This window comes from Chionomys nivalis, chromosome 18, assembly GCF_950005125.1.
Source record: "Chionomys nivalis chromosome 18, mChiNiv1.1, whole genome shotgun sequence".
Taxonomy (NCBI): Eukaryota; Metazoa; Chordata; class Mammalia; order Rodentia; family Cricetidae; genus Chionomys; species Chionomys nivalis.
Window position 1 is genome coordinate 29,081,162 of NC_080103.1, and position 22,286 is coordinate 29,103,447.

At 41.6% G+C, this 22,286-nt stretch overlaps 1 protein-coding gene across 1 annotated transcript in view; it reads right to left on the reverse strand.

Moving 5' to 3' along the window:
* Positions 1-5,890: 5,890 nt before the first annotated feature.
* Palmd (palmdelphin) overlaps positions 5,891-22,286 on the reverse strand; it is a 48,144-nt gene continuing 31,748 nt past the window's right edge. The window contains exons 4-8 of the mRNA XM_057794137.1: positions 14,465-14,579; positions 14,299-14,332; positions 14,067-14,180; positions 10,529-11,626; positions 5,891-6,257 (exon numbers count right to left, since the gene is read on the reverse strand). Coding sequence (XP_057650120.1) covers positions 6,214-6,257; positions 10,529-11,626; positions 14,067-14,180; positions 14,299-14,332; positions 14,465-14,579 — 1,405 coding nt within the window. The 3' untranslated portion in view covers positions 5,891-6,213. The remainder of the gene's footprint in view (positions 6,258-10,528; positions 11,627-14,066; positions 14,181-14,298; positions 14,333-14,464; positions 14,580-22,286) is intronic.

Below are 22,286 nucleotides of genomic sequence, written 5' to 3' on the forward strand. Positions count from 1 at the left end.
GCTTGAATATGCAAACAGAGGGCCTGAGAAAGCTAAGAAAAGTTCCAGACAAGGAGCTGGATGTGGCTTTCTAGTCCTGCAGTCTCTAGATGGGTGGGTGCTTGGTACACAGAGGTACAGCCACTGGCCGCTGCCTGTGAACTGGAGTCAGCTACCAATGCCGTGCGCCAGCACCATAAACTAGCATTATATGCTAACCTGAGTTGCAGGGCAGCTCACATGGTAGTTTAAGATTTGTCTCACACAATCAGAGAACACTGCCGGTGCTTAGTAAAGCCACATTCAGACACAGAAAATCTCTAAAAAGGTACAATATGTTAAAAAATGTGCTTAGATGCTGAAGAAAAGAAATAGAATGGGCATGGATGGTCATAGAAAAATAGTTTAAAAATAATAAAGTAAATAAAGTCTTTGAAGAGAGTAAAGCAGTATAAAAAAGACTACATAAAGATAGGAAATACATAGGGCATATGGATCCTGTATGGTAGATACTTTGTTGACATGGAATTTTTTAAATTCTAATGAACAAAGAATGACAGCTGATGAGAGACAATGGATTGTGGAAGAGACTGCTGAATTAAACCAGCATATATACTTTGGGTATGCCTTGGCTTCAGAATGGAAGTTGGGAAATGTGTTGCATTGGGAGAAAGGTTATACTTTTGTTTTCAGAGGAAATGAAATGCTATGGATTCCTTCAAAGTTAATTGAGATCATATTTGACTTGGAGAGACCTCCTGAAGATATTGGCTACAGACATGAGGGAAAAGCTGAAAAAGATTGCAAGAGAGGTAATGTATTAGCTGATCTCTCAACATGGGAACAGCTTTGAGACTGGAGGAGACATGATAAATCTTGTTGGCTACAGAATCCTCATGACTTACTGTTACATGCCATACTTTCATATGAATTGATAGCAATTTATATTACAGTTTGGTTATGCAGTCCAAATGGACTTATAAAGTTGACAGATGCTTTTTATTTGCCAAAAGATAGATTTAAAAAATGATCTTTAGGGCTGGAGAGATGGGTCAGTGGTTAAGAACATTGCGATCTCTTCCAAAGGTCCTGAGTTCAATTCCCAGCAACCACATAGTGGCTCACAACCATCTATCTGTAATGAGGTCTGGTGTCCTTTTCTGGCCTATGGACATACACACAGACAGAATATTGTATACATAATAAATAAATAAATAAATGAAAAGAATAAAAAAATCATCTTTAGCTGACTTGTATATACTGCTCATTCCATACTTGTGTTAATACAGATATGTATGTTACCTTTAAAAGTCTGTGTGTTTTCAGAAAAAAGGATCAAACAGCAATAAAGATAAGTAGTCCAGATGATCCAGCCTCTCAGAATGCCTCTGTTACAGTTTCCTCAAAATTCTGCATCCAGAGCAACATCAAAACTGCTAGCTGAGATGATCTAGCCTCACAGATAAGCCTTGCACTTTTCTATCACATCAAGACTGAACAACAGCTAGCTCTTCCAAGACATGACTATTATCCAATTTTCTCAGGGTCCCTTAAAGATGCCATCATCCCCAGACAATAAAAAGCAGTCTAGAGAACATGATGCTCTCATTTCTAAGAGTTGGGGTGGGTGGTATTTGGTCATTTGGTGGGTTATGGATGTTTACCATCATTTAAGGGGATTGGTTACAATCTGTTATTGGTCATGGGCATGGAGGAAAATAAGCAAAGAAATTAGATTCAGGGATCTCATTCTGAAAAGAAAAAGGTGAGATGCAGAAATGATAGGATAGAAGGGTAGATTATTGAATCTTCTTTCAAACTAAACAAGCAACTACTATTCCCAAATATTTTTACATTGATGTGGATTTTTTATATTGATACAAATTTAAGGTTATTTTTGTTACACTGTATTATGTTTCCATTTCTTGCTTAAGGTATTGTACCATGTGGCTCATTTAAAAAAATTAATATAAAGATCTAGTCCTTGAAAACTATTTAGGATAATAAATAAATATATTAGTAGTTAGTCATCTATAACAATCAAATTTATAGTCATATTAGGCATATTTTCAAGGTCAATCAGAGGCATATTTTAAATAGATGGTCTTCAAATACTTCAGAGACCTACAAAGTATGACATTTTAAGGTTTTAATAGCATAGGGCTTTTCATGACAGTGAGACGTATCTGCTTCTGGAATCACCAATTTTCTCTAAAAGAGGATGATAGACATTTAAAAAAAAACCCTCCATATGGAGTTTGCTTTCAATTGTGGCAAAGTTAGCCACTGGGCAAAGAAACTGCCCTTGCTTCAATTGCTGACAGCATGCTGTCCAAATTGGACAAGCAAGACACAAAGGAAGGCAACTCCTTAACTTTGCCAAGATAAGGTGGGGAAGTCCTTCAAAATTCCTGCTTTACAGAAAAGTCTGTCAGATATTCTAGCCCTATAGGCCAAACATGGATGCCCCAACATTGCAGAGGAATGCTGGATGACAGTCCAGGCAGCCAGGTGTCTCTGTCATTTCACAGTTTTGGAAGTTGCTTGTTCTGCACTTCCTGTTTACTCAGGTAATATTATATCTTTCTTGGGTCTCTGATAGAGTTGAAGATGAGATCATTATAGTTATATTTTTTTTGTTACCAAATTCAAAAAAGAAAGTCACAAAAGTGGTACAAAATGTATAAGGTTGAGAGACATAAAAACTTAAATTGTTTATCTAAAAAATTCAAGATGTCATTGTTTTTTACTACTGAGTAGAACTCTAATGTGTATATGTGCCACACTTTCTTTATCCATTCTTCCATTGAGGGGCACCTAGGTTGTTTCCAGGTTCTGGCTATTACAAATAGTGCCCACTGTGATGATAATGGACTAAACCTCTGAACTATAAGCCAACCCTGCTTAAGTATTTTTCTTTATGAGTTTCTACAGTTGAGGTGTCTCTTCATAGCAATAGAAACCCTAACTCAGGTCGTCGTAATTGGATACCTCTTGGGATAAACTAACTTAATCTCTCTTATTTTTAGAATTTATTTTATTTCTCAAGAGAGTTTTACAAGGCAGCCCAGGTTAGCCTTGAACTTGTGAACCCTTGCCTTGCTTGCCTAAATGCTGTGGCTAAAGCCTTGTGTCCCACACCTGGCTCACCTTACCTCTTGTTTTATTTACCCTCTCTTAAACATTTATATTTCTAACTTAAGCACTAAACCACATACAATGAGGGGTGTTCTGGGTTAGTCTTAGATGTGTAACTTCTTAGTTAAAATTGGCTGTCTGGGACACTTGATATAGTCCACTGACTGACCTCCTGAGTCCTCAGACAACCCTGCAGGGCATGTGACATTAACTGACCTCATTTTCGAGATAAGAAACCAAGTTCAGGAGAGTTGTTTGCCTGAGTGATAACAGGGAGTGTGGCAGATGCTGCTGGTGTCAGTGCCACCATGGCGGCGGACTGCCCTGTGTGGGATGAGATGTTGCCACTGTCCCCGCAGCCTGTGCTGTGCTTGTCTCTTTGTCTCACCCTGAACCATCTCTAAGGCTACAGGAGCTGGTGTGACTTTCCTGTAACTGCAACCCAGAAGTGTGGAAGAGTCAGTGCCTACAGTCATGACCCTCAAGACTAAGGGGAGCTGTGGGCCAGTTTACAGCATCCTCCCTTTCAGAAAGACATATTTAGATGTGTTTAGTCTATAGAGCTACGGTCAGAGTCACTTGCCTGCAGCACTGTCTTCATTTGGCGCTGTGAATGGTCATTCTCACCTGTGTCTTTCTTCCTGCTTTTGAGATCATTTCTGAGAGCCATCACTAGGTTCCAGTAGGAGTATCCAGTCACTGGTCAGATGGCAGTGAAGGTGGTAAGTGGATGGTGACAGCCTCTGGCGGGCTGTGTTAGGATGGTTTCCAAGAATCACACTTGCATTGAATTGGGAAGATGGGGGAAAACCCGGAATAGTCAGATTCTAGAGTAGCTTTGAATTTGACTGGTTGGAACAAATGTATTGCTGTGCCCTGACCTGTATTCCAAAGTTGGCTCCTTTTTTATAACTGTCTCAGAAACAGAATTTGGGTGAGACCAGCCAACTACTGGGATGTGCCACGAAGCCAGAGAGGTTCCAAGGCATACCTAGAGTCATGTGTTGTGGATCGTGTTTAAAATAAAACGTGTACTGCAAGCCTGTAAGTGGCAGGGCTGCAAAAGGGTCATTTACAAAAGGGTCGCTCACTCATGCTAAGCCCAGAACTAGGAAATGAAGGAGTCCCTTGGACCCAGGCTAGGGTATCTTTTGAGAGTATCTCAGCAATGTAAACCTTCAGATTGTCCAGAAGGAGCTCTCTCCCACCAGAGAACAGCTGACCTTTGACAAGCAGCTCATCTGAGACAACTTTATGGGCTAAGTGTCCTCCTGAGAGGACCTTCTGTCCCATCCTCTCATTGCCTCTAGAGCAGAGGTTTTCAACCTGTGGGTCACCATCATCAGAAAATTCATTTTTCTGAAGGTCTTAGGAACAGAGACACTGCTCAGTAGCAAAATTACGGCTATGAAGTAGCAGCTAAAGAAATTTATGGTTGGGGTTTCCTAAGACCATCAGAAATATGTGTTTTCTAATGGTCGTGACCCACAGGTTGAGAACCACTAATTAAGGCCGATAATTAAGAGAAAGCCTTACCAGACAGCACTCTAGCAGGGAAAGTCAATGTCCATCCTGGAAAGAAACAGGTTAGTCACTCAACTTGGAGGACCTGGGTAATGCATACCTATATGATGGCCTAGGGAAAGATATGTAGAAGCAGTCTTTATTTTTTGAATATATTTATTTTTAATGTGTATGAGTGTTTTGCCTGCATTTATGTGCATCACATCCATAGTGCCTACAGAGGTTGGTTTTTGATCCCCTGGGACTGGAGTTATAGACACCGCTAACCATCATGTGGATGTGGGGAATTGAACCTGGGTCCTCTAGAAGTAGAGCCAGTGCTCTTAACTGTTGAGCCATCTCTCCAGTTCCATGTGGGCACAATCTTGAGTGTGTTAGATGGAGGACAGGATAATGACTAGCACAGAAATATTCTCTTTCAAATCAGGATTGAACAGCTTGGAAGACTACCTAGGAATGACATGATCATTGGTTTTTGGGGTATGTGTGTGTGTGTGTGTGTGTGTGTGTATGTGTGAATTTGCAGCTACACATTCATGGCATATATGTGGAGGCTGGAGTGCCACCTAGGGTGCCACCAGGAACATTGTCGATCTCTTTTGAGAAAGATCTTTCATTGAATTGGAACCACCAGTTAAGTCAGATTGGCTGACCAATGAGCTCCAGAGATTCTCCAACGCTGGGATCATGAGCACATGCCACCATGGTCAGCACTTTACATGGACTTTGGGGACTGAGCTTATGCTTACAAGTCAAACACTTTTACCAACTGAACCATCCTCCTTTAGCCCCTCTTTCTAGTTTTAGGGTGAAGAATCTAACTTGTTCGCCTAGACCAGCTTTGTGCCCTTAGAGAATGTGGGAAGTTCCTTACTAGTGTTCTTAAGCTACAATAATTTACTGCACTTTGAACTGAGTTAAAGAGAGGATGGTACCAGAGGAAAAATGAATGTGCCTGTTCTCTTCTGGAAAGTCATGTGCGTTAGCAAAATGATCTAAGCGCGCTCTCAAAACACGAGCGTAATTGTCATGTATGCCTTTTGGATGAGTGCGGTGGTTTGGAATCTCAACTGAGCTGACTGGGTTGATCTTTGGCATGAGATTTCAGCTACCTTAAAGAGATACTGAACTTTAGAGAGTTTGCGTCAAAGTTCCTACTTCCTTCCACTTCCCTTCCGGCTGATATCTCTGGGATGAGGTGCACCTATGTACGATCTTTGCATTAGCAACATTACAACACCAGTTAAGATTGTCAAGATATTTTAAATAACTTTATTCTTAAATTTAACAAGCTCTTATTAGAAATGCTTTGGTATCAATACAATAAAAATATACTGGTTCCCCCAACCCACTGAGTCATGTCAAGTAACTGGAAAAGTTAGCATTTGTTTTCCCCAGTTTTGGGAGAATTTTTTTCCACGAATAAAGACTACTATTTATTTATGTGACTTACTATGGGAATAATTATATATATATTTGGACTTTGGGAAAAAGAAATAAAAGTATCCAGAAGAGAAATTTTCAGGCATTTCTTGGCTTCTCCAAAGGTTCTTCATGTGGGCACTAAGGCTCTCAGATGACCTTCTTCCCCAGCTTTGCCATTCTTATCCTTAAAGCTGTAAATTAAAGTAAAAAATAAAGCAAGTTATAAAAGGATCACAATTTTTACTCTAAATGACCATTTCATAGAAGGCAGGAAAGTCGAGAACATACCTCAGATGGTTTTATCCAACAGCGTGAGCATTGTTATAGTAGCATAAAAAGATAGAAATAATGAGCTGTGGTTAACTTAGGGCAGGGGTAAGGTGAGAGCTAGGAGGAGCCTGTGTCTACAAAGGTCAGAGGATGAGCAGAGCACACACAGTACAGATGGATGTCACATGTTTTCACCGTCAGCCTAGATATCTATTCCTTTACGTCAATGTTGTGCACATTCTTAACTATGTACCACTGAACAAAAGAAGATACTAATACTTAAACTATATCTAGTGATTAGGTCTTGTAAAAAAATCTCATTAAGCTTGGTTGGCCAAAGGATAAACAATGACAAGCCTAAGTGTATATATAAAACAGTGTGAACAATAACTGGGCAGTAATGTGTGATTATACTTTCGAATGGCAGGTGTCTCTCTCTGATGTCCTACCGCTGATGAAGTGTTGGCTGTAGAAAACATTTTCAAAAATGTGAGTGTAGAATTTATAACACTCCTTTGGTGTCCTGGTATCATACCTTAATATTTAGGGCCTTTGAGTATAGCTGCCTCAGTCGTGTTCCAAAAGTTAAAAGATGCTTTCAAGGCACTGAGCAAATGATTATATTAATTATGTAATATTACATTCATGTGTAAAATGGCCCAAGAAGCAACCATTTAACTAATTGTACAATTTTGTTTTAATGAAACAATAAAAGGGAAGACCTGCTTTTTTGCCCATCTCTATGCCACACGTTATTATCTTTTAATCAAATAAATGATTCTATCTCCAAAAAGCCTTTTATAAAAATCTAAGAAGAGATGGGGACCTGCTTCTGTCCTGAGGCCATCTTCATTGCCATGCTAGCTAGTTCTGTGAGATCGTTTCATTTCAAGGAAGGTAAAAAGCATGATTTCCCTTTGGAAGCAAAGAGGAATGATCACTTCTACCCACAAGAACAAGAATATCCTTTTGACTTCAGGATGTGTTGAGAGATTTTCCTTTGCTCAGTCAGCCGGCTGGGCTCTGGTGCTGGGAGCTGCTGGGTGGAGACCTCTGAGGAACAGTCTGCAATCCCACAGCAGCAGAAGAGGCAGCAGGCAAGGCTTCATGAAGGGCTGCTCTTGGGTTTTGTGGCCCCTTGCATTACCAGTGCCGGGAGAGAGCAGGGATAAGGGATTGTTTAAAGGTCTGTTTTACAGCAGGGACAAGATCCTGTTCCCTACGGTTATGTCTGAAGACAGAGCCCACCCTGTGTGCCAGGACATGCAGTGAAGTCAGCTAGCACCAGTACTCCTTTTCCTAAGGCTGTGGCAATAGCCCTAATTCCAGAGAGGGGGTGTGGAGATAGAGCAGGCCCAGGTGATGCAGGGAGCATCTCCCTAAACAATGTGGCATCAGTTCTCTTGACCCTTCTGCCCTTCTCTGATCCCGGTCCTGTTCCCCTACAACCACTCAGACAGATAGTTCCACCCTCAGTCTTCCTTGACCCCTGCTAGCAGTTCCAATCCTAAATCAGGTCTTTCTACCTCTTCACCCCAAAGTACCATTGATGTTTTAATGGTCCACAGAATATTGATCTGGGACAAGAATAGGTGTGTGAGGTCTAACAAAGAAAGACAGTTGTCTAGTTGTTGTTGGTGGGGGTAGTAGAATCTCATGGAAAGCTTGTGGAAGCCACACAATAGTGGGTGTGTCTGGACCATATCAAGCAGATAGACATAAGATTACCTAAGTTTTTCTGTCATGTTTTACAGTGTTCAAATTTTTACTAAAATATACTGTCTTTAGACTATCCACACTGGACTAGTTTTCATTTTTCTTCCACCTACAAGTAGTCTTTCAAGTTGAAAACTCAGTGTGTGTGTGTGTGTGTGTGTGTGTGTTTGTGATCCATGCACTGGTATACACAGGAGGCCACAGCAGGACATCAGGTGTCTTCCTCTATTAATTACTCCATGCCTTGTTGCCTTGAGACAGGGCTCTCCCCGAACCAGAAGCTCACTGTTCTGGCTAGGCTGGGTAGTCTCTGCTTCTGTAATGATGGGGTTACAGGTATGCACACCATTCACCATATGGGTGAATGGAATCAAACTCATGTCCTTATTTGATAGACCAAGTGCTCTTACCCATTGAGCTATCTCCCACAACCCTATGAATTGCTCTTGAGATATGATTTTGATAACTATATGTATAACAAGCAAAAAGAGACTTATAATTCTTAATTATTGTGTCTACCAGAGCCATTAGTATTTAATAGGATATTTGTACTTTATATAAAGAAATTGACTTAAATTGTGTTTTTTTTAATTATGTAGCATTTCTCTCTCTCTCTCTCTTTTTCTCTCTCTCTCTGTGTGTGTGTGTGTGCAATGTCGAAAGCATGGTGTAAAATGTACTTATGAAATTGAAATTGAAGTACATAGGTAGTAGCTATGTTCTTAAAGTACACAGATGGCCCCTGAAAGCATAATATGATTAACTTATTTTTTAAAAGTCATTCATACTAAACACCTCCACTCTAATCTATTGGAAGGCAGAGAGGTAAAACAACACCACAATGAAACGTAAGGAATTTGGAGCATTCTCTTTACAAGATATTTAGTTCGATAGTAAAAGACTTTGCATTGTTACTTGTCTGGAACAGGTTTTCCTGTTTTCACAATTTTAGTTCTGTAGCATGGTTAATGTTGTGTGGAAATGTTAGTCACTTCCTGCCATTTTTCTTGGGGTAAATGTTAATGTGGTTAGGGGGAGAAAGAGTGAGGGTGTTTGGGAGGAGCTGGCTAATATCCCAGATCAAAAAGGGAGTGTTTGCTTTTGTTCTTTACAGTGGTTCATGTCAATGCAACTGCCCATAAATATGGCGTTCCTTTTCTCCGTGCCTCGTGTGTTGTTTTAAGAACCAATTTCAAAGGAAACGATTGACTGCAAACAAAGCTCACTCTCCAAATGGAAAGGAACTTAGTATCTGCAGCTGTCCATCATGGGGGAACATTACTCCAGAGTCTGAGGAATATCTGTGAGTGAACATTTCTCAAGAGGATAGAAATTCTCCGAATGATTCAACTTACGATGGGTTCATCTAACTTAAGGACTTAGAAGAATGGAAGAATGTCCCCAATATGGGTCTATGAGCAACACAAGATTGGGCTTATGGTTCGAAGAGGAAGAAACAGCTTGAATTTATAGGTACTTCTATAAAACTATCAGGTTATACTTGCTGGGCTGTCTGCTACTGAGTAGTTATTGCTTTTCAATGTGCATCCTTCAATTAGCAACATTTAAAATGACCTTCCATTTCTAACATTTAGAGCCTGTGCATTTGTATAATTTGACTTAGATTTTTCGCTAGGGTTTGTTCAGTTATTCTAATTATTTTTGTCAGGTCCTTATTTATTTTGCCACAAATGACAACCATTTGCTATGCTTGAGTGATAACAAGGAACTTAAAATTGAGGAGCTGTCAGTTTGTAGAAAAAGTTACAGTTACTTCCCATTCAGTGTTAAGAGAGCCAAGGAGATAGATAGGAAGCCATAAAAAACTTCATAGAGGATGAGAAATGTAGCTATATAGAAAACAGAAAAAATTAGATATGCTAAGTTGGAGAAGACTATGAAAAGTTGAGTCGTAGATGATGCAAGATAAAATGACATTCTAAGCTTAAAGTGTAGAAAATTGAAGAACCGAAGTTAATATAAGTATAAAAGTATAGAGAAAGGAGATCTAGCAGAGTAATAAAATGAGAGGAAAATAGTCCGTGTTTGCTATTTCTTTGCAAAATTAAGGCTACTTGTTAATTTATGAGTAAAGTGTAAGTCATGGGGAGGCACGGGCAAGTAGTTGTCATTGGATTCTCTGGGGGAAAGTCTGCTTCTGATGACCAGGACATGACATGCATTAGCAACCCCAATTATTCACACTTGGTATTGCTCCCTCATAGAAGACACATTTCCAGTAGTTAAGGGCACTCAATGTGATATTGAAACCTCACGACAGAATTTTCACTTTCATTATCTTTTGAAGTGACTTACTCTGGCCTGATGATAATAATTCGGATCGGTGTTAAGAAAGACTGTCAGTGAGCGTTAGTTTATGAGGTGGTCATAGGAGCTGAAAGTCAGAACGTTCATTAACACAGAGAAGACGATCACATAAGTAAACAGCAGTAGCATGCCTTGTCATTTTTATTACCTGTTAAGGACGGATCCTCAGTCCCATCTCCAGCCATTGGGACGCCTGGGGGAGAGTGGTGGGCAGGGCTGCCTAAGCGTTCCTCTTGCTCTTTCAGAGATATGGAATTTTTGTGGGGAGATTTATGGTTTGTGTTTTCAAGAGGTCTAACTTCTGATCTCTTTCTAGGAAGCGGGGTTGGTTTGGTTGGCTGGTAAACCTGACTACAGGGAGCTACGGGATGGTAGGATGGCGTCTCGGCTTGTCCTTCATCCTCCTCCCCCTCGTCATCGATCACGACCAGCTCGGCATGGATGACCCCGTCGTACCCCGTCAGAAGCTTCTTTTCTTCCTCATTGTCGTCTGCCTGCTGATACCCCATGAAAATCATCGTCACCGGTTCTGCGTCATCCACATCAGAAGGCAGAGAATGAACGACGTTGTATCTTACATCTTCGGCCTCCTCCTGGCAAGTGGGTGAAGAACCCTGAGGTCCTGATTTCTCAGGACTCGCTCTGCGGGGGCTCAGTCCTGTCCTTGGAGAAACCTCCTGTTCATTCTGCCTGGTGTTCGATTCTTCCCAGGGAGTCCCCACCCTCTTTTGTTGGGTGTGAACCATCTCTTCTGCTTGCTGAACTGTTGATCGGGGCTGAGGTGTTGGCCGAATAGGGCTGGTGTGAGAGGGACCATTGCTTCTCCCCTCTGAAAGCCCATCGTTCAGATTGTGCATGGATTCATTTGCATGGTTGCCCAATCCGTTAGCTCTCATCATTATCCTTTCTTGAAAGTTTGGTCCAGGGCTTACTCTTTCTCTCTGTGGGGTCAGAGGCCTGCAAAACGGATTGGCATACACGGGCTCATGGTACTCCGTGGGTGACTTCGAGTTCCTCTCTGAGGCTTGTCTCAGGAGATCCTCCACTTCGACGGGTGCAAGGCCATCAGTGCCATTGTAGGTTGTGTTCTGATTGGAGCTGACAGCGTAGACTGACTTCTGCCCATCATCGTATACCTTTATCCCCATGCTTTTAAAGTCATCTGATGGGAGGGGTATTGAAGACAGAACAATACTTTCCCCAGTCTTCAAATCTTTTTCAACTTTAATTTCCATGGCATACAAAGCTGTTAAAAGACAAATTTAATGCAAGATTTAGTACTCCCTTTCTCTTATAAACTAGTTTGTTTGCTTTTATACCCTTTGATGTTCTTTTAAATGACATTTAAAAACTTTTAACTCAGCAGTGGTGGCACACACCTTGAATCCCAGCACTCGGAAGGCAGAGGCAGCTGAGTCTCTGTGAGTTCGCCATCAGGCTGGTCTATTAAATTCTAGGACAGCCAAAGCTACACAGAGAAACCCTGTCTCGAACAAAACAAAGCAGAGCAAAGCAAAGCAAAGTAAAGCATAGTAACAACAAACCCCCCAAAACCACCTTTGTGATTTGAATGCTGGAGAGATGGCTCTAGAAGGACTGAGTTACATTCCTAGCATCCTTGTTAGGAGGCTCACAACCTCCTATAACTCCACCTCCAGGGGGATCTGATGCCCCCTGGCCCCCACATGCCCCTACACGAACGTGGTGCACACACACACATATACACATAAAAATACATCTGTAATCTCCCCTTCGGTTTTACCAATTTGTTTTATAATAACCAACCATATAGCAACATGGTGGCTGAAGAAGTGAAGAATTTTGAAAAAATAGTATGGAGGAGTGAGGAAGAGAAACAGGTCTACGTAGCTGATATTTTCACAGAGAACCAAAAGATACCCTTTTCCAGTGACTAAAAGTGGCCAGCCAGACCTAGACACTTTTGTTTCCTTATTAAGAAGAATTCCTGCCTTCTTCTTTGGAAGACCAGCCATACTGTGGGCTGTGGCAGGTACAACACGCAGCAGTGGGATCTGTTCTCACAGCCCTGTTGCAAGCCCAGTTGCCGACTGAAACTGTAAAGTGCTCTAAGGTCTTCACAGTGTGGAAAGTGGTAAGATGCGTCCCTGTACCCGAAGAAGTCAGAAGCCTGGAGTTCCCTTTCTCTCTTTCTCTTTCAAAATACAGAAATACTTTATCTTATGCATTATCGGTGTTTTACCACATGTATGTCTATGCACCATGTGTATGCCTGGTGCCCAACGACATCAGAACAGGGCACTAGAACACCTGGAACTGGAGTTACAGATGTTTGTGAGCTGCCATGTGGCTGCTGGGACTTGAACCTTGGTCATCCGCAAGAGTAGCAGGTGCTCTTAATTGCTGATACTTCTCTCTAGACATTCCCTTTTATCCTCCCAATTTAACACCACTTGCAAGCAGATGAAGGGCTGAAAATAGAGCAGCAGCAACTATACTGGACAACTGAACTGGAGGTGACCGGTGAACGGGGCGGTGCGGGGGCAGAAGCTGGCGTCTGTCTCCTGACCCAGGCAAGAGCCCGTGGATGGAATTTTAACAGGTGACAGGAACAGCATTCATAGAGTTAGAATGTGTCGGCACTTGCTTTTGGTATATCTTCCGGTTTTCCTTTAGCTCATCTTATACTTCTTGTGTCCCCTGTTGCCTGATGTGTCATGCCTTTCCCTGGGTACCCAGTTAAACCTGCAAGGTCTCTATCCATCTTCCCTCTGCCTCACATCTCTTCCTCTTTCTTCTGCATTGTACTCCCTGAATGCTTGATAAACACCTGCCATGTGCCTAAGTGAGCTTGGTGTATAGTAGTTAGTTATTAAATACCTGCTACCTGAATAAGGGACTGCTACCTGCAGATGGAAACTAGCTCCTCCTTCAATTCTAAAATTCAAATTCTTCCTCTTTGGCCAAACCTTCATTTCCCTGAGACTTTAAAGTATTAGCTCTATGAAAATCATTATCCCATGAAGTTAAATAATACCTGATCTTTCCAAGGGGACATTTTCACTTCAAAAATATTTCATAACTCAATATCTTCTGGATGAAATTTTTGAGCAGAGGGGTTTGGAAGCGTTACTTGCCTGTTTCAGGCCTTATCTTATTGTTCCTGCCTATTTTGGAAGGGAACAAAATGCACGGAATAAATACTTCACCCTCATTATTCCTAACTGTGCAAGCCGTGGGAACTGCCCCGTAGCCCTGAGAACTTTGTAAAATGGACCTTTGCCTAAACTGGAAACACAGGCAAGCTGTGAAGATTAAATATAAACTCTGAAATTGAGGGGCCAGGGATATGGCTCAGTGGGCAAAAATTTGCTGCCTGATGACTTTAGTTCAATACCTGGAACCAACATTAAAATAAAAAGGCAGATGTGATGGTGTGCAGCTGTCCTTAGGTGAGGCGGGATGCAGACAGGAGAACTGGCTGGAAACTCATGCGTCAGCTAGCCTGCAGTATGCTGTATATTGGCAGACACAAGAGAAACCCTGCCTCAGCCAAGGGAGGAAGAGGGAAAACTGTCCTCTGACCTCTATGTGAATGCCGTGGCATGCGTGCTTCCACACTCACACGCACTATACATACGTGCACCAATCTTAGAAGAAGAGACCTGAGATTGAAAGCATGTCATTGAAAGCAGGCTCTCAAATACCTTTTCTGTTTTGTTCATCATCATCTTGGCCTTCATGTCTTTCCTTTCTTAATCTGGAAGGTACGTAGGAACTTGGAAGGTCAGGGATGTTAGCATAGATGTCCTCAATTGACTCTGGAAAGTTGATAGGAATTCAAAGTACACGTAAGATATTTCTAATATTAAAACAAGGCCAACAATCTTATGAAAATGATCCAGTTTCGACATGGAACAGGTTGCTTACAAAACATACCTTCTGGGATTGCTTCCTTTTCCACCTTCACAGACTGTAATATAAAAGATTTCCATGCTGAGCTTAGTTTAAAAAGTAAAGATCTAAATATAGCAATACTTTGAAGAAATAACATTTGTGGATTCTTTTCAGGGGGAACCATAGCTTACAGCTGAGTTACACTCACTCTTATTATGTCTTCTGTCGTCCTCTCAATTGATTTTAGCTTCTTCAGAATTGCCTCCTCATTGGCTGAGATTTGCAGTTCAGCCTTTTCAAGGTCTTGGATCTCTTTCTCAAGCCTGACAATAAGAAGGACACATTTCTTAATGCTTGATGTGGTGAACAGGCAGGGGTCTCAGATGCATCTTTTTCACATGCGGATTCAGGAGCCAGACATCTTCGCAGTATACTGCATCCAGTGAATGTCATGGCTTCACACCGACTATCACGAACTCTCAACCCACATCTGCTTACTTTTATTATTTTTAACACAAAGACTTCGCAGGTGTAAAGGTTGGTTTTGATTGCCGGTTGGATTGAAGAGTACCAGGGCATTAATGGGACACACCTTTGAGCGGGTCTGTGAGGTATTATCTTCCAAGGCGTTTAACTGAGATGAGGAGACTTACCGTCCCAAGGACTGAGAACCCCAGACTGAACAGAGATGGAAACAGGAAAGCTAACTTGGCACCGACACTCCTCTCCGTCTGTTTTCAATGTGAACAGCTACTCTATGCTGCCCCTGCTGCCGTGCCCTCCCTGCCTAAGGACTGCATCTCCTCAAATCATGAGTTCCAATAAACCTTCCCCGTTTTAAGTTGCCCATTGTCACCGCGATGAGAAAACTAACCAACCCATTACTGAAGCATTTGACTTTGGCCTTATTTTCTTCACTGCAATGATTAATGTTGCTTCCATAGAAACCAGGATGATTTATTTTATAAAGAGACTTTTTTTTAAAAATATTTATTTATTTATTATGTATACAATATTCTGTCTGTGTGTATGCCTGAAGGCCAGAAGGGGGCACCAGACCCCATTACAGATGGTTGTGAGCCACCATGTGGTTGCTGGGAATTGAACTCAGGACCTTTGGAAGAGCAGGCAATGCTCTTAACCACTGAGCCATCTCTCCAGCCCCCTATAAAGAGACTTTTAAAGCCAAATGTAGTGGCACAGCACTCAGGAGGCCAAGGGAGAAAGAATGAGGGCTTGAGGCTAGTCTGAGCTACAAACAATGCTGCTTCAAAGTGAGAGATGGAGGGTAAGAAGGAGGGAGGGAGAGAGAGAAATTACCTAAAAGAAGTGATACATTTGTAGTTACATTGTCATTTAAACGTTTTTTTTTTTTACTAAAGTCTCCATAGATTTAGAAAAATATTATTGTTAAATTTCACATAATAATCATAGATATTTAATGAGTAAATTCCTCGCCTTTTTTATTTTTTTAGACAGGGTCTCACTATGTAGCTGTCACTGTACCGCTGTACTGGACTCACTCTGTACACCAGGCTGGCCTAGGACTTACAGAGATCTCCCTGCCTCAGCTTCCTGAGTCCTGGGATTAAAGGAAGGAGTGTGCCACCACACCTGGTCCTGCCATATTCTGACATCAAAAATTACATTTGTTTAAGCTCCTTGAGCACGGTGCTATTTTCTGAGTAGGGTGAAGAGATGGAGAAATGGACAAAATCCTGCTTCTGTTACAGAGACTACATTTTCTGTGGGGTGATCGTGGAAGGGGGAAGAGTTGGAGGAGGTGGGCAGGTGGGAGGTATGTACAGCCTGATCATACATCAGGGAATTAGAATAAGTCGCGTTTGAAGATGGATCGTTACTTACACACACACACACACACACACACACACACACACACACACACACACACACTGAACTTATAACCAGCATTTGGATGCGACCAGGGTGTGTCACCATGGCCTCTTCTCGGTAGGATGCCATTGACCCTGGCAGTTGCAGTGGCTAAGGCTGCCCTTCAAGCTATGAAACACGTGTAGTCTTAGCCAGACACCCTGAACTCGAAAGGCAGCTGCCTCAGAGGATGACTGATTTGAAGCAGCAGCTGACCCAAAAGATGACAGCTGTGGCTCTTCATGCCAGCTAGCATAATCGTCAGTTCTCTTGGTTTCTTTCTTAAAGGTGGCCACGGGCCTGGCTGCTCCTGGATCTTGGGCTATTGTTATATCAATAAAAATCCCAGGATGTGATTGTCTTGGCTGTTCTATTCATTGCTTTAACTGTAGGTTCTGATATTGATGCCGCCTCTGGCAAACTTAGGTCATTTGTAGCTGGGGAGGTTTTCCTGCACCTCGTAGAACTTCAAGTGAGTTATAGCACCCCTAGTTTCTTAGGGGTTGCTGGGAGAGTTCCGCCATTACAAAAATTCCTCCAGGTCTCTGGTAACATTTTTTTCCCATCAGCAGAATTATAAAATGTGTGCTGAATGATGAAATGTGTGCTGATCCAGTTTGGTAGAGTGGAAAACCACTGAAAGTAATAGCTCTGGAGTCGATAATTTTTGCTACATTTTATAGTCAATTGCTTATACCTCCTCAAAACTCAGTTTCACAATGTGCATAGTGAGAACAGAATGCTGGCCTTGTTTTGTTCAGATGCTAGGTGAAGGTAGAAGAGACGAAGGCAATAAGATTCAGTTGAACATGGCAGGAGCCAGGCGTAAGCTGATTCGTGCGAGAGCTCCCGAGGCTCTCCATAACACATCCTAACTTTGTCTCCTTCCATCACCCACCTAAGAGCGCTCTTCCTAATATATGTGTAAGACATGGTGTATAAAGGGGAACCTGGGCAGACATGAAGGAGGTTCAAATGACTAATGCTCTTGAATTTCAGGACCCAACTGTGGAATGAAAGACAAGCAGGTTTGAATTCTGCTTCATCTGCCAACTTCCCGTGTAACCTAACTGTCGTCATCATTTGCACATCCACATAAAAATGTTTATTTAGCATCGTCATTGTGCCAGGGACCATTCAATATGGCATGGATATGATTGTGAAAAATGAAGAAGCTGGCAATTCTAGCAAGGAACAATACATCAATACACAGGCTGGCAGGGTTGTTCTGTAAAAGACCTGATGCAAAATATTTTAGGTTGATAGTCCACAAAGAGTTTATGTTGTTCATTCATTCATTTCCCCTTATTTTTGCTGTGCAACCCTTTAATTTGATAAATATACATGTGTGTGTCTGTGTGTGCGTGTGTGTATACCATTCCTATTTTGTGTCCATAAAAGTACAGGCCAGAGTTAGATGGGTTCTAGGCCATAGTTTGCCAGTCCCTGCATTAACAAGTATATGTATGTATTTGTGTTTGTTTATGAATACACGCACCTACTTTCTTATATACATAGATATACATATAATAAATAAATGTGTTTATAAGCACATATAATTTATGTATGAAGAAAAATATTTCTATGAAGAAAAGCAGAATAATTGATTTACCAGGATTAAAGGCACATAGTATCATTCAGGAAAGTCTCTTTAAACAAATGTTATTTGTGAAAATAAATTAGAGTAGGGCATAAAAACATACTTTTCAGAGAGCAGGGTACCTAAAAATCTTGAGGTAAGAGCAGAAAGAGTAAGGAAGAAAGAGCTTATAAATGAGGGGAGACTACAGGACCTTGGACATAGGTAGGTGTGTGGACCAGAGGGTCAATTGCCTATCACTCTCAGGAGCTAAGCAAGGTCAGGCCTGGTTACTACTTGGATGGGAAACTGCACTGGAGCGGCAAGCATAAAAGTCAGTTGTTAATAGTCTGAATGAAGATTGCCTAATCTAAGGTGTTTGCTGTTAAGAGGGTGAGAAATGATGATGTTCTGGAAATATTTAAAAGAGAGAATTTGTTGATAGATGTGTGTGTGTGTGTGTGTGTGTGTGTGTGTGTGTTTGTGTGAGGGGGCATGAGAAGAAGGATGCCTCTGTTAGGACCCGAGTCACAAGAACCTGCAAATCAAATGTGACAGTTTGGGAGATGAAGGCGGGAGGCTTCTGGGCTTAGCTAAATCTCAGACAGTCAAGTGTGATACAGAGGTGAAATAGATTTAGAAGGAGTAAGTATGTATAACCATATGCCTGGGCAAGATTTCCTAGAAAGTAAAAGCGATAGATAAAATTTCCAAGCTTGAGACCTGCAAGATGGCACAGAGCATAAAGATGCTGCCAAACCTGTCAACTTAATTCAATCCTTGGTGCCTGTATGGTGGAAGGGGAGACCTGACTCCTGCAGGTTGCCCTCTGACCTCCACAGGCACATGGCAGCACCTGTAGATCCCCTACCACTTCCTCACAAGAAAATAAAAATGTATTTTTTAGATAATCAGAAGTCTAGTCAATGTTAAATACTCATCAGGACTTAACCAAGAAACAAAAGAAGTAGAGAACACGGAAGATGCTGCCTTCTTCTGTCTCTGCCTCTATCTGATTCAGTTCTTCATCTGCCTGGCCAGTGTCATTATGATAAATTATGATATACACTGGTATCAGGTATTGTCTATCCCCAACCCCCACGAAGAGAAGGCACTGGATAAGGTAATTCTGTATGAGTCACATGAATGGTTTTAAATAAGATGATAAGAATGGGCTTGCTAACCCCATAAAGTCTTTGCTAATAAGTGTTTGTGAAACTTCTCAAGTCTCGGCTGAAAGCCGCATTACTAGGAGACGTCACTCTAAGGACACATCACGACATGTTAGAAAACGAAACAAAAGCGAATGCTTCCCTCCCAGGCGTCATTCCTTGGTTTCAACCAGAACAGTAAGAAAGCGTCTTGGTGGAATTACTTAGAAGCCTCTGGCGAGAGGAGCTTATTGATGGAGAATTTCTTTTGTAATTTTCACTAGGTGCAAACTCAGCTTTTTATTATTGTACCTTGATTTCTCACTTACATCTCTTATTTATGGATGTTACCATGAAGAGATAAATGGTCAAGATTTGTTTTGTTCCTCTGGAATCCTCCTAAAAGATCGGGAAGTTTGCTTAGTGGTGAGAATCTAAATAACAGTGACCAAGCATAAAGAACTAGAAATTCTCAGAGTCCCTGCCCTTGCTTAGGACTCACCAGTATCCAAGAAGGCAGACTCCCTGTGTAGCAGGATGGTTGAGGGCAGTGTGGGAACACACTCAGTCCCTGCTCCTTCCCTTGCCACCTGGAGGGCAAAGACCGCTTGCTTGTTGTCACATTGCCTGTGCCACACATCACCACTAGCCCGACTCTCATCATGTACAAAGAAGAATGTTCCTTGTATGACCAGCTTCCTTACCTCAATCACGGTAGCATAGATTACATATTAACTAAGCCTGCTTCCTCTTGGTAAAAGACCTTCTCTTTCCCTGAAAACCTTGAAGAGTAGATACCTTGTCTGGTGGGACTGAAACCTCTTTTGACATCTGCTCAATTGTTTGCTTTGTTGTTAGTAAATCATTCACCCGAAAGACAACCTGACTCAGCAGTTCCTTCTCTTGACCTCTACTCTCTCTCCCTAAAAGCCTAACAAGAGAAGGCCAACAGTAGAAAGGGAGGCAGTCACAAGGGAACCTACAGAGACAGCTAATCTGGACTCAAAGGAGCTCACAGACACTGGAACCCACATAGGACCGACCTAGGCCCTTTTCATATGTGAGACAGTTACATAGCTTGGTCTACTTGTGGGACTCTGGAGCAGGGCCTAACGCTGATGCTTTGGCAGGCTTTTGAGAACCTCTTCCTCATACTAGGTTGCCTTACCAAGCCTTATTAGGAGGGGAGGACCTTAGTCTTACCTCAACTTGATATGCCATGCTTTGTTGACACCCATAGGAGGCCTGCCCCTTTCTGAGCAGAGAGAGAGGAGGAGTGGGTTTGGGGGAGGGGGCAGAGGGAATGGGAGGAGAGGAGGGGGCAAAACTAGTCAGGATGTAAAATAAATAAATAAATTTAATTAAAAAAAAGAAACAGAAGTAGTTGGCTATTGCTACACTTGATAAGGCATCAGGAGTTTGAGAACTATTAAGGTGTATAACAGCATTGCAACCAGAAGAGAAGAACTCTTTTGGAATATCCCGGTAGAGTCTGGAGATACGTTTGTGTTGTCATGGTTGGGTACTGGAATGCTTTTGGAATCTACTAAAGCAGAGGCTGGGGATGCTACTAAATATCCCACAATGTACAGAAACAGTCTTAAAGACAATGTCTGGTACAGTGTGGACTTCCTGCTACATGTCTTATGCAGGCTTTGTTCATCATTTGCTTGGTGTTTAAAAATTTTCATCATTGCCTCTTCCTTCTCCATTTTTTTTCTCTTTCCAATGTAGATATGAGTGCATCTGTCTGCCCCTACCCCAATTCAATGGCCATATAAGAACATATTTATTTCTTTATTGCTTTAAAGGTTAAATAATGTAGTGCTTACCTTAGGGACTCAGGCCAAATCTCTTCCAAATATATATTTTGGAAAGAGAAAGAAATTAGCTATTCTAAATGAGGTATTGAGGGACTAGATGATGAGATGAGTTGGTGGTCAAGAGCACTTGTTGCTCTTGCAGAGGACCTGGGTTAGCTTCCTTAAGCCACATGGTGGTTCATAACCATCTGTAACTCGAGTTCCGGAGAATCTGATGACCGCTTCTAACCTCTGTGAGTAGTAGGCATGCACTTGGTACACATCTATACGTGCAAGATAAATGCACATATACATAAAATAATCTAAAACAATAACTGAGGAGCTATATACATGTGCATAAGCATACATTTATAAGCACAAATTTGTATATAGTTATATATTTCTATATCTGTACATATGTTTATATACATATTAGTATATATGCATAATTCACGTAAGAGTTAATTTTTTTTAATAAGAAAAGCATATAGGGATGCTGCTGGGACTAAGTTTAGCCTTCCCTGACTAAATTTTAGTGGATGGCTTAGAATTTCCTTAAGTGCTGTCTTCTGGTCTTTAGAAAGTATAACCTTTCAGAGTAGGAACTGAGCTCTTTGAATTGCTGATTCGGTTTAGTGAGAGACAGGCAGTATAGAGAAAACCCTTTCCTTTTTGGTGTTCTGGGCTGTGAGGTGGGGACTGATGAGCCAGTATCTCTTGTAACCTCTGAGAGATGGTGGGCAGGCATCACGAGCCAATTTAGATAAATGGAGCACACGAGAAAGCGTTCTCAACGCCATCCATTATTGGAATCTTTCTTCTCCTTGCCTATTTACTCAGGGGAAAAGAGGGCTATTTCCAAGAGCTCTCTATGTGAAAACAGGTGGCTTTCATTTTGGGCTCTGTGGTGGTAATAACTCCCCTAATGATTGGGAGATAGTATCCTCAATCCAATTCCAACAACTTTCTTCTTCTTTTTGTCTTAGAGAAAAGGACTCCTGCACCTAAATTCTGGATATGTCAAGAAGAGGTAATTTCAGAAAGCAATTTTTCTGCAGCTAAGGGTCCATTTACCTCTTTTAGGCTTTGGTGGTTTTAACAAGGACTAACAGCCTAAAGAAGTTCACCATTAGGGGCCAATCAGATTGGAACTCATGAGGAAAAAAATAACCATCAATCCAATTCAAAAGTTTACAGTCAGAACCTTTTAGGACTGGACATGTTAGTGGTTAGAAAAATGTTCAACAAGTGTTCCATGTTGACACAGTACTAACTGTGGCATAATGAGTTCTCACAGCTACCTGTGAGTAGCTTCTTAGTTCTATTGAACATATGAGCAAGCAGGTCACCTAAATGGGCAATTGAACCTGAGGTTCATAGGCAATCTGAGGTTGGATGAAATTTAAAGGCAGATCTCCACTTAGTCTTCCTCAGTTAACCACTGTGGGAATAAGTCTTAAAATTGAAAATTTATTTCTGGTGAACTCAGATCTAACATTAATTTTGATTGGCAGTATAAAAGGGATGCATTATTGTTCATGGTAACAAGGTAAAGGTAGCCCCAGCTATCTCAATCACTGGGATTGTCATAGATGGCCCACCCTG